The 12881-nt window shown below is 35.7% G+C and overlaps 1 protein-coding gene across 2 annotated transcripts in view; it reads left to right on the forward strand.

Annotated features, from left to right (window-relative positions):
* The first annotated feature begins 3521 nt into the window (after positions 1–3521).
* The window catches only part of mboat2b (membrane bound O-acyltransferase domain containing 2b), a 55525-nt gene continuing 46165 nt past the window's right edge, over positions 3522–12881 (forward strand). The window contains exon 1 of one of the 2 annotated variants that reach the window (XM_067417550.1): positions 3522–3772. In XM_067417550.1, the coding sequence (XP_067273651.1) occupies positions 3689–3772 (84 nt within the window). In that variant the 5' untranslated portion in view covers positions 3522–3688. Of the gene's footprint in view, positions 3773–3871; positions 3895–12881 lie in introns of those variants that run through there. The other variant, XM_067417549.1, reaches the window with a different exon arrangement.

Here is a 12881-nt window from a genome sequence, read left to right on the forward strand (position 1 = left end):
AAGTTAGTCTGTGATTGGCTCCCGCAAAAGTGTAACAGAAGCAGTAGAAAAGAATGTACAAGTTTTCAGACTGTGTTGCAGGACGAAGTCAAATCACCAGCAGATCAGGCTGTGTGTGTGTGAATGGTTTACCCAGTCTAGTTAATAAGTAAATTTTATAATAAAGTTTATAATAAACTTCCATAAAATTTAGACATGCATCTACTCTTACCTGACACTACTATTAAAATCATTGCTGAAGTTTCTGGGATTTGGCTCCATTTGTTAATTTTGTAATTTTATTTTATTTTATTGGATGCCACAAATATTGAAATGAAAGCATGCTTAATTGCATAAGATTGGGGAACAAACAGTAGCTAAGGTAGGTCAAAAACACATGAAGAGAAGTGTTAGGATAATACAATATCACCATTTGGACGGTATTCTGCGCTCATTTGAAATTGACGTGACATCATCTGACATGAAATTGACTCATTAAATTTAATTGCTGCAGTTAATGTGGTGAATTCAACTTAATTTGTAGGGCACTAACAATAGTTTTATATAATTAGTTTAATAATTGTGTTAATAAAATATAAAAAGACCTTGAATTAAATACTGGCCTTCTGGACTTTTGAGCTGCAAAATATAACATTTCACATATTTGAAAATTACCTATTATATCAAGTTACATTAGAATTCATCTATATTTAAATTACATCATGGGTGTGGCTTGTGGTCATAGCAGCACCAGCTGCTGTGGTAAATGTGGCATATTTGAGCGATTTTTAAAATACTCTCCTGTTAAAATGCATATTGCCTGTCGTGCACAATTTGTCTGAAGCCACCGGGGTGGTGGTGCCACCGGCTGGGGCCCGTCATCGCTGCTCGCAGATTTAATTCTTTTATTTATTTTTATTTATTTTTTTATTACAAAGTTTACATAGCTGTTCGGTTATTTCATATAGGAGTGTGAGTGCTACTTTTTCATTCATGTATGTGCATAATGCATTCAATGCGGATTCGTGGAAGAATCAAACTGAATCGGTTCTTGTCTTACTGACTCATTGAACTGTTTACATTCTAACCAAAAAATAGTAGAAATGTTGCAAACACGATATCAATATCGACAAAAGTGATAATATTTACCTCTTTCGTTTTGCATCACCTTTGTTTATTTCACACTGAGGCACAATGTCAGGACTATCGAAGTCCATAGATACAAAAAAAGTGACAGTGACTGACGATAGAGTGTATAAAAGCTAACCTGAGTTTGCTAAAACGTTACTAGCCAAGCTTACGAGACAAGCTTGCTGTCGTTAAAGGGTTAATTCACCCAAAAATGAAATTTATGTTATTAATGACTCACCCTAATTTTGTTCCACACCCGTAAGACCTCCGTTCATCTTCGGGAAGACAGTTTAAGATATTTTATATTTAGTCCGAGAGCTTTTCTGTTCCTTCATTAAGTGTATGCTATGCACACTTTACTGTCCATCTCCAGAAAGGTAATAAAAACATCATCAAAGTAGTCCATATGTGACATAGTTAATTATAATCTCTTAAAGCAAATACATTTTGGTCCAAAAATAACAAAAACTATGACTTTATTCAGCATTGTCTTCTCTTCCTGCCTCAATTAAAGATTCAAATGGTTATGAATCAGTGAATTGATTCATGATTCGGATGATTCATAACCATTTGAATCTTTATCTGAAGATTGAAAATAAGCCAGGAAGAGAAGACAATGCTGAATAAAGTCACAGTTTTTGTGATTTTTGGACCAAAATGTATTTTCGGTGCTTCAAGAGATTCTAATTAACCAACTGATGTCACACTACCTTGAGTATGTTTTTATTACCTTTCTGGACATGGACAGTATAGTGTGCATACACTTTCATAAAGGACCTATAAGTCGCATCAGTCAAAAAATGCGTCATGAAGAGGAAAAAAAACATATATAAGTCTCACTGGACTATAAGTCGCATTAGGGCAGAAGCAGAGCGGGAGCCGCGCGCGCATGCATGCACCCGCTCGCGCCCGCTCACTGTGCATAACCAAGCAGAAGAAAGAAAGTTTGAAGTGAGTGAGAAACTTATGAGGGACTGGCGAAAAGCAGACATTACTTTAACTGTAATGAAGAAAACAAAGAAAGCTAATCCCGGACTGTAAGCAAGATGGCCAGAGCTGAAGGAACGAGTCCACTGCCGGGAGAGGCTCAGCCGCGCGAGACAAACGCTGTGTGAATCGTTCTCGGCTGCATATTTTACTACATGCAGTTTGTAATTTGCAGAATAAGATTTTCTTTATTGGGGAATTTTGTTTGTGGTCAGTCTTTCTAAGTTGTTGTCTTTAAGTTTTTTTCTGTTTTCAGTCATTTTTTTCAGGCTACCTAATAGTGAAATTCACTAAATGAAATAAGTTCATTAATGTTACCAAAAAAGTAAATTCAACATAACAAATATGTGTGATGTTAACTCAAAAACGTATTATTGTAAGCAAACCTCAATCTAAATAAGTTACTAAAACTTTTAATGGTTTAAGTTACAGATATTTATTTAATCTAGTATTTTACATCTATGGCTAATTAAATAACTAAAAGCTGATAAAATAAATAAATAAACAATAGTATATACATTAATCTACTTCATATTAAGCCTACAGTCTTAATCGGTTAACCGGTTTCAACCGGCCAATGAGGCTCGGTGGTAGGTCAAGAAAATGTTTAGTTTTCGCCATCCCTACTTTGGATCCCTACTAATTCAGGTGTCTTTATGGAGCTAACGACCTTAAACAGGTGCATAAAGGTGCATCTAATTTAAAGGCAGACTAACAGGTCTTTGAGAGTCAGAATTCTAGCTGACAAGGGTTCAAATACTTATTTGCAGTTGTATCATACAAATAAATAGTTAAAAAGTCATATATTGTGATTTCTGGATTTTTATTTTAGATTATGAGAGAGAGAGAGAGAGAGAGAGAGAGAGAGAGAGAGAGAGAGAGAGAGAGAGAGAGAGAGAGAGAATACTTAAATAAATAATAAATAATAGAAAAATAAAACACAATAGATTTTATAGAACGTTTTGCTGGATATTTATGAAACGTTCATAAAACAATAATAATAATAATAATAAAAGTTTATTAAAAGGAACTGTCCGAAAGTTCCACATCTAAAGAGAAAAGGGAAAAATATGAGGTGAGGAAAAGTTATTATTGCGTTCTTTTGCGTTCTCTCGCAAATATTTTGGGTTCCACCGAGACACGCTTTCCATTGCAAAAACGAGAAAATGTGCGAGGGAACGTGTTGCTCGGGTTAACGGACCCATTCACCTATTATTTTTCCTCCCATCTCATATTTCTTTCCACCACCATGTCCCTTTAAGGGCTCCGTAGACTTCCCAAGTTCCCAACACTAAAGTGAAAACGTCTGCTAAAAAAGAAAAGAAAAAGAAAACGTCTAGCTTCTCATCCAATCAGTTCGGCCGAACGTCACGTTGCGTAATTAATATTCATGAGCCAAGCCTTGGCAGTAGTAGGATTTGTAACCCGTTTGGTGGACTAGGGTGTTGTACTGCCGTTTTTTACCAGCAGTGGACAGCAGCAAGCAGCAACAGTCTCTCCAGAGGTGGATGTGGATGTGTGGGATTGAATCAGGGCGAATTGGGCAGCCACTGTCATAGAGAACCGCACAGAACTAATACAATAGCGAAACATGGCTACTGAGACGATATCAGCCTGCACAGGATCCAGCTTACTACAGCCAATAAGCGAGATAACCAACCTTCCGTTAGATCAGGTACATTTCTGTTATTTCTATTTTCTGAAATGAGTACTGGAGGTACAAAACCCTCCATACAGCTTTCATTGGCATCCAGGTCCATCTACAAATCGTTTACAGGCTGTGCACGAAAACATTGGGTAAGAACAATGAAAACGTTGCATTTGTAATGTTTCTACTCGAAATTCATGACGTCTGCCTCAGCAATCGCATATTTCCGTCGGATAGATTTGACGGTGTGCTCAGAAAATGTGTCATTTGCGTGATGAAATGGATGATGAGCTACTCGAGGATTTGCAAATGTGGAATGTAATTCATAATACAACCTAGATTCATGTAGGCATATATCACATAATTTACAGGGGAGAAAAAACAGTAGTCTGTGTTAGGCAATTTTTGGATGCGTGATGTTGTGCTACTACCCAAGGTAGTCTTTTTAAAGATATTTTTTGTGGTTATCATCTCTGTTTGCACAGGGCCATATATATATTATGGGCCAAGCCCAAAATGTCTAAACACTAAGCTTTTAATTTTCTTAACCACTAATTATTTGTCAGGAAATCAGCCATTGCTGTGTCAGGAAAACATCAAAAATAGTTTTTGGCAGAATATGGGAAGTTTTGTGTGGAGTGATGAATCACAATCACAAGTGATGCTCCAGAGCGATGTCTTTAAAAAGCTGCGGAGAAATAAAATACATGCATCTCTACCACAGTGAAGTATGGAGGAAGAGGTGTCATTGTGTGGTGAGGCTTTTTAGCTGCTGGTATTGTGTGAGCTGCTTCACTGTGAAAATACATTTTATATTGAATATTGCAGAATGGCTAGCTTCCCACAAAAGAAAACTTGTTATCTAAAGAGGAATGAGCAGATGTTATTTTTCAACAAGATAAGGCTCCTGCCCAAATTGCAAATACAACCAAGATGTGGCTTGAGAACAAGATCCTCAGGGTCATGTTTTGGCCTGGTCAGAGTCTAGATTTGAACCCTATAGTGAATATTTGGTCTCACATTAAACTCAAACAAACTGTTTGAAGAACAACACTGACTCTTCCTTCTGTAAAAAGCTGTCTGCATGTTGGGGAAGGCTATTCAATGGCAAGTTTCTTTATGCAATTCTTGCTATTTTCCTGACCAATGATTTGTGATTACAATATGTAAACATTTTCGGCATGGCTTTTTTGTGCCCAGGAGTGTGTATTTATGGGACTGCATGTCCCAAAGAAAATGGTAAATGCTGTGTTCTCTAAAAGACATGTATGCCAAACAAACTAGAATTACATTAGTGAATCACATTGAAGGGTCATGTCTTTTTCTTCCAAGAAATATTGGAGAGATTTTAATATGATGCTTTGAGTGTCAGACATTCGGTGCATTGATAAATATATCAGCTTACATTCAAGTGAATTAAAGATTTGTTATCATGATAGACTGGAAAATCTATTTGGCATCCGGTACAAGCATTTACACCTAAATTGTCTTCCTTTATGGTTTTGCAAATTAGCCTGTAGCGGTAGATGCCAAAAACCATGACCTAAGGTCAAGGACTTGTTATGGAGGGTATGTCATATTATGAAGATGGATGCTGATGGTGCTGATTACTTTTCTCACTTAAATATATGACAATGTTATTGATAGATGTTAAATGGGGATTTTCGCTTAAAAGCATTTCAGTAAATAATTTTCACATAATTGAAATCAAATCTCATTGATTTTATTCAGTGATTGACACAGGCCAAGAGTCCATATTTTTATGTATTATCTACTTTGTAAAAAAAAAAAAAGTCCACATTTTTAAAGTGCTGATTTGTGTGGATTGTTCAGACACTGATTTTGTGAAACCATGAAACCAAACCCCTAAAATGGACAAGAGTAGAGATTTATTATTTATTATTGTTTATTTGATTTCTGTATGCAAACTGCTATATTGATTTAGTAAAGACAGTTGGACTTTAGTAAAGATGGTGTTTCTTTTCTGTGCTTATATTTTTATTGCAACCAAAAGGCATACACTATACCGTTCCAAAGTTTGGGGTTGGTGAGATTCTTAAAATGTTTTAAATGTTTCTTATGCTCACTAAGGCTGCATTTATTTGATCGATGCATAAAAAAACAGCAATATTGTGATGTATTAGTGCAATGTAAAGTAACTTATATATTTAAATAAATCTTAAAATGTAATTTATTCCTGTGATGCTAAAGCTGAATTTTCAGCATCATTACTCCAGCCTTTAATTCATTCTAATATGCTGATTTGGTACTAAATAAACATTTATTTTATTATCAATGTAGTAAACAGTTGTGTTTTTTTAATATTTTTGTGGAAACCACGATATATTGTTTTCTTAGAATTATTTGATTAATAGAAAATTCAAAAGAGCAGCAGTTGAAATAGAAATATTTCATATTTGTAACATTCCTAAATATTGTTAGTGTCACTTTTTTGATCAATATCATTCATCTTATGGAATAAAAATAATTTCTTTTAAAAACACCCTGACCCCAAACTCTTTGAACTGTATGTTGTCTATACAGACACTTTAGATGTAGGATTTGTTGAAAAGTTAACTCCTAAGGTATCCTGTTGATGGAGAATAGCTGTGAAGTGAGAACAGACTGTAATGTGAGCAGTAATCGGCTAGCATTGCTCTACCCCTGCCAGACACTGGACTCCTGTTACACTTGGGCCTAAAAGAGAGAAAGTCTCTAATGCCTTTTGCCTCTCGTGCAGTTTGTGGTTGGTTTGGATTAGACTATTTCCCTCTGCAACAGGATGTCTTGTTCATTCTGTTCTAGTTGTACACATTAGCTGCATTCATCAAATGACAGTGCATTTCTTCATTGTTGTCAGATAACCAGCATCAGTGCTTTTAATGTTAGCAAGAAGAACATGCCATTTCACAGCCATGGATTGTTGTGTCAAAAGGTCAAAGCTTAAATCTAAAAACAGCTCCTTAGAATTTTGTGATCTTTGGCTTCAGAATTACCCATTTTATGTCTTATTATTATTATTATTATTATTATTATTATTATTATTGACTCGACTAAGGACTGTATCTTTGTTTTACCAGTTCCAGAGAAAGTCTTTAGGAAACCTATTTTTTATGTATTAATAATAAGTGCATTATACACTGTAAAAAATTATTTACCAAAAAAGTTACCTGGTTGCCTTAAAATTGAGTTCATTGAAATTAAAATTTTGAGTTAATACAATTTGAGATTCGACAACCTTTATTTAAATATTATTAAAATATTTTGTACGCATATTGGGTAATTTTGTGTGTTTTATTTCTGATGACGCAGTGAAACATACCAAATATGATTTATCTTTTTTTTAATGTGGTTTAGATACAAAAATATTTTGAGTTTCTATTTATGAAACAAATTTCCTTCATTGTATCAACTCAATTTTTTTATTTCAATAAACTCAAAATTTTAAGGCAACCAGGTTACTTACTTTTTTAAGTTAAACCAACAAAAACAACACTTTTTTTTTTTATAGCGTCTGATAAATGTGACTTGTTAAGGATTGTTAGGTATAAGTTTGATAAGTAAAAAATATTTAAAGCCATGAAGATTTTTGGCTTTTATAATGAAAATGTTAGCCTATTAGCTAGTGTGCTCCAAAACAATGACAATTTACATAGAAGATTTTCAAAAAGTCTCTCACTTCTGCCAATATGATCAATGATTTTGATGACATCACACTGCACTTCAGCTTCTCGTCCATTTTTCTGTCCAATCAAATGCTCTCTAGAATCTGAAGCCTCTCACCCCCTGCATTATAGACACTGAAGCTGTGGCTAAAATCAGTCTCTGGTTCACACATTTACTATTTTCTGTATGGTGAATGGCACATAGTGTGCTATATAGGGGATATGGAACAATTTAGACAGTGTAAATATGCTTTCCATTGGGGTGAACTAGTTCTGGTTTCGTGTTAATGTAATGAGAACCTCTGCAGCGCGCACACAGTCTGATCTGGTCCAGAGGTGTAAAAAGTACTCAAAAATGTTACTCAAGTGAAAGTACTTGAGTGAAAATTTTACTCAATTAAAAGTATGTAGGGCTAGAATCATACTTCAGTAAAAGTAAAAAAGTACCACATTAAAATTGTACTTGAGTATTAAAAAAGTAAAAGTAGGAGCAAGAATGAAAACATAAGATTCTTCTTTAAGCTTTTCATCTCTAAAAACATGAAGTGAATGAACCACATACAAGGCTGCATCCTGTTTTAGAACTGTTTGTGTTTAATTGTATTTAATTATGAAGCTATTAGACTACTAATGCCAGTATGCAACATGCTACTCAAAGTTGTAAAACCTCAGATTTAAATGGTTAAATAACCCAAAAATGAAAATGTGATGTTTATCTGCTGAGATGTATAGGTGACTTTGACAAATATGATTTATTACCTCGAATGCGATCTATCTCCGACACCCATTCAACGCTCCATCACTTCCGGTAAGTGAGGTCAGTGTACATGATCTGCCGTAGAGATACGTGCGAGAGATCGCTTCCGGCGCTCTGTCAGATCACGTACACTGACCTCACTTTCTGGAAGTGATGGAGCGCTGAACAGGTGTTGGACATAGATAGGCATGTGCCGATATCAATTTTTCATGTTGCAATTAATTGCTGAAGCTTTTATCACGGTATACGATATTATCACGATATTGAAATAAGTTGCAAAAAAAGTGTTGCCATAGCATAACAGCTTTAAGAACTATTTTGTAATAACAAAAATAACTGAATATTTAAATAGCTACAATAGTACAATGCACCAAAAATATATACAGCTCTGGAAAAAATTAAGAGGCCGCTCTTAACATTGAGAAACATAAACTAAACCCTATTGGCTATTTTTTTAAAAGGGGAGGAGCTGTTCAATATGTCCCACCCTGTCTTCCTGTTTCAGTGGAAATTACGTCAATACATTGAATAGAGCTGCGTGTTTAAAGGGGTCATATAATGCATTTTTGTACAAGTTAACATGATTCTTTAGTGTCTAAATGAAAAGTTTGTAATATACTTAAAAAAATTTCCTTAGTATTGTAAGAAAACACCAATTTTACCTGGACAAAGCAGCTCTGTTTTCACCAAGCCATTTCAGTGCATATGACTTTACATGATAATGAGCTTTGCTCATCCTGCCCCTCTGTTCTGTGGGGCGCTTTGACACACACACACACACACGTGAAGTGTTGCACTCATAGACCGTAAAAAAATATGGACGACTCGACATCATCCGTTTCCGCTTGCCATATTTGAAGCTTTCAGGCGGCCTTGCACGGCGCGGACATCTTGGGACCGAGTCTGCGCGATAGCGATTTCGGGACTGGAGTTGCGCAGTAGAGCGCAGGAAGTAGAGCAGGAAGTACAGTCGCGATATCAAAAGCCCGCCCACACTCTCCCAGATGCAGAACAATTAATTATGTTGGTGTGAAATAAACAGTTATGGAAATGTAGAAATTAAAGCTAAAGCTCTAATCTGCTCCCAAAAATTTAGAAAAAAGTCCGTTAGTGCCTCAGTGACAACTTCACTCAGAGAAGCCGTCAGTCTCCGCTGTCAATCATGACGTCACACCCCCCGTTTTTATAGCATCAAATAACTAACTAAAACTAAACTTATTTTTAAAACGAACACCTGAAATGAAATCATCGTGATGATAACTGCCTTCAGTGACATAAACTAACTTTGGGGAAAAAATGTTGAAGTGTAATTTTATTATTTAGTTTGCCTCGCGTCCATTAGAAATCACAGAGGGGCGGCTATACTGGGACCGGTCACCGGGGGGCGATCGAGGCATGAAAGCTTCAGTAAATGAGAGTGAGACTGCAGGCTTGGTTGCACTTGATAACAGTTGCGGTATATTTTGGAGAAAGAATGGCAGCTGGAGTCTCTGAGGACACATCGTATCAATTTGAACCCGGAACAAGATGACAGCCCGGCGAGCTTGACATTTTTGAATGGCTGGTTTTAATGGCTTTGAATGGCTTTGTTTTGGCAGGGTAACGTTAGAGTAGTGAGATACAAATGCTATGCGTTTACTGCTGTATACATTAGTTCAGTGACAGATTGATGTTACAGCTAATGGTCATGAAAAAGGTTTTTTTTTTTTTTTTTTTTGTAAATGTAGGCTTGTCAGTGATGCGTAACGTTACAACTGTCAGGGCTGAAGCACTGACATTAGGTCACCACAGGAATGTTTTAACAGATACCATTATAAACCATCTACAAAAGTAAGCTCAGTGTAGTGTTACCATGCTAAATTTATCACCAGTGTACACATTGTTCATTATAAATGTGGGATTATGAATTATATTGAGAACGTCATACATAGAAAGCATGCCATAATTTAACTTGCCCTGTAAACTTTAGCCACATTCATCGTGAAGCGAGCAAGCGTATTGAACTACACTCACTTCTTCTGGAGATGCAGCAGGAACACGAATAGCTGGTACTGATCCATATTTCAGGAGCAGCTTATCAAAACCTGCTTTTACTGACCATTGTTTATAAAGCAGCCTGGTGAGAAATGATTTGCGCGGCGCAAACATGAAAGCATTGACGTTGATCAGGGGGAATATTCCCTTCGAAAACAAAACTCAGCCCCTGCGTCTTCAGTGGCTCGGATTTAGGAACATCAAAATGACTGCTGTGTTGGTTATTACACCCATGAACAGAAAGAACACCACAATCGCTTAAACACCATTTTGCTCTAGCGTATCAACAGTGGTGGACTGTGATGAGCTCGCTCAGGGCGGGTCTGAAGTGAAACATTGCTATCAATCAACATTCGTGGGAGGGGTGTCCAACCGTGTGGCGTCACACGGTGGAATGGCTTGATTTGAGACAGGGGAAACCATATAAGGAGATTTAAAAAAAAAAAAAAAAACTTTTATCATTATAGGATGGTTGTTTTCATTTGTTTTCTGCCAACACATATTTCCATACATTCAACTTGTAAAAGAGCATGTACCATTATATGACCCCTTTATGGCACTTCAGTGGGCTGTTAAGCTAATTTATTTCAACAAGAATTATCATAGGACCCACATTATTTAATTCATCCCATCTTTTGTTTAAATTTGAAGCCTGTAGACATATTTTTGGTCAGTTGTTTGTTACCTTTTTGAAAGTACTAAAATCATTTTTTATTAAAGAAAGTTGGCCTACATCTGCTAAAATCTGTTTTAAAATGCAGTTTTCTACTTTTTCACTTGATGTTTGGTGTAATTTGAAGCGTGCAGAAATCTGGACCATTAAGATCATTATTTGCTGTTTTGTTTTGTAATGAGTCTAAAAAAATGTAGATTGCTAATATATTGGTTATCAGCTTCATAATATTATATTGGTGTTGTATCTAACATTTCCATATTGGTGCATCCCTGGTGTTTTTCAGTGTTCATTTCAAGTATAACTTTTATTTTTAATGTTTGATAAAAATAAAAAAAATCATGCAAAATGATTATCAATTATAATATCAAAATGAGTGGTATCATCCTGATGTATTTAATTATCAATTCAATTGTATCATTTTAAACTATTGATTGGATTTTTTTTGTGTGATTCATTTTAACCACAGCTGTATTGATTATCTGCCAAGGAGGCATTTAACAAATGATTGGTATTAGCCAAAATGTCCATATTTGTGCCCTGTGTATTCAGTGATCAAGGATCACAATGCATGTTAACATTTTATGCTCTGCTTAATCTTGACTGTGAGAGGTTTTGGTTTCTTGGGCTGAATGAACAGGTGAAATGGAAGGCGGTATTCTTATCCAACAATGCCACAATCCCTGACTTTTACTTAACAAAGTCCCCTATATGCCTCATTAATGCAAATGATACCTGTGTGTATTATTGTGTGGGCCTCTAAATTCATTAGTCAGCTATTGTGCACTACCTGATCTGTGCGGTGCCTTTGCTTGTTTGATTGAGTTCAGGGCTTACGGCAATAAATCATATGAAGTGCTGATCCCAGAGCGTTTGCTCTACACATGTGGACCAATAACTTAAAGGGATAGTTCACCCAAAAATGAAAGTTTGCTTGTCTTTTTTTCAATGGCTACCATCACCTTGAGAGTCAAAAAAGAATACATTTGTATAAAAAAAAAAAAAAAAAAATGTACAGGCAAAACAAATGTAATACCTGTTGCTCATGATGATAAATTGAGGTCTTATGAAAACTGTTAGTCTTGAGTTGTATTTGATTTTGAACTTCTAAATTGTTGAACTCTGACAAGACCCTTAACAATACTGCGTGTGTGGGAGAAGCGGCAGTCTTCTGGTCTCCCATGGAGGAGGAAGCCTTAGTGCTCTTTGCTAATTACTCAAGGAGAGAACATTATTCCCATGGGTGTCCTGATGGAGTCCAATAATTGATTTAAATCAGTGAGTTGATTTAGAGGCAGATTTGATTTAACATTTGCATGTTGTTGAGGAAACAATAATTTACACTCAAATAATCAGACTCATTCAGGATGTTTTGGCTGGTCAGTGAGTCATGTGTTTCTTTGGATGCTAATTGTCATGGTGCTCACTTGATTTGTAAAGGCTTGATCATTTTTCTTTATTAAATAATGTGGAGCAGTGGGCTCTCTGTAGACTGAGTCTCTCACGAGAAGATGCATATTAATTAAGCAGGTCTCCCGGGCATAAGAATCCTTGTGTGAGAGTGTTTTTTTTAAAGACTGCGGTTTACCTTGTTACTCAGCATTTTCACTCATGTTCTGGAGGAAAGCAAATCCTCACATTGCCACATTCCTATTTTCTGGATTACATAACAAACAAGGGTCATCCAAGAATTATGTGTGCAACCAAAGGTTGGCCTGAGAAATGCAAGAGACACTAAAAACACTTCAAATACCTTTTAAAAAGTCAAAAACATTTAATCCAAATAATATGTTTTTAGACATGCAAAGCTACATATTCTCAGTATCAAAAGGGTATATTTGATTCATTTTTGCATTTATAAACCACTAAATGGCATACAACAGAATGGATAAAAAAATAAATAATAGGGAATCACAATATATCAGTTATGAGTCTACAGATTTTTAATTTATTGTATCTGTATCAGTCAATTTTAAATATTTAAAGGGATAGTTTACCCAAAATGTA

The sequence above is a fragment of the Pseudorasbora parva genome, chromosome 15, assembly GCF_024679245.1.
Source record: "Pseudorasbora parva isolate DD20220531a chromosome 15, ASM2467924v1, whole genome shotgun sequence".
Taxonomy (NCBI): Eukaryota; Metazoa; Chordata; class Actinopteri; order Cypriniformes; family Gobionidae; genus Pseudorasbora; species Pseudorasbora parva.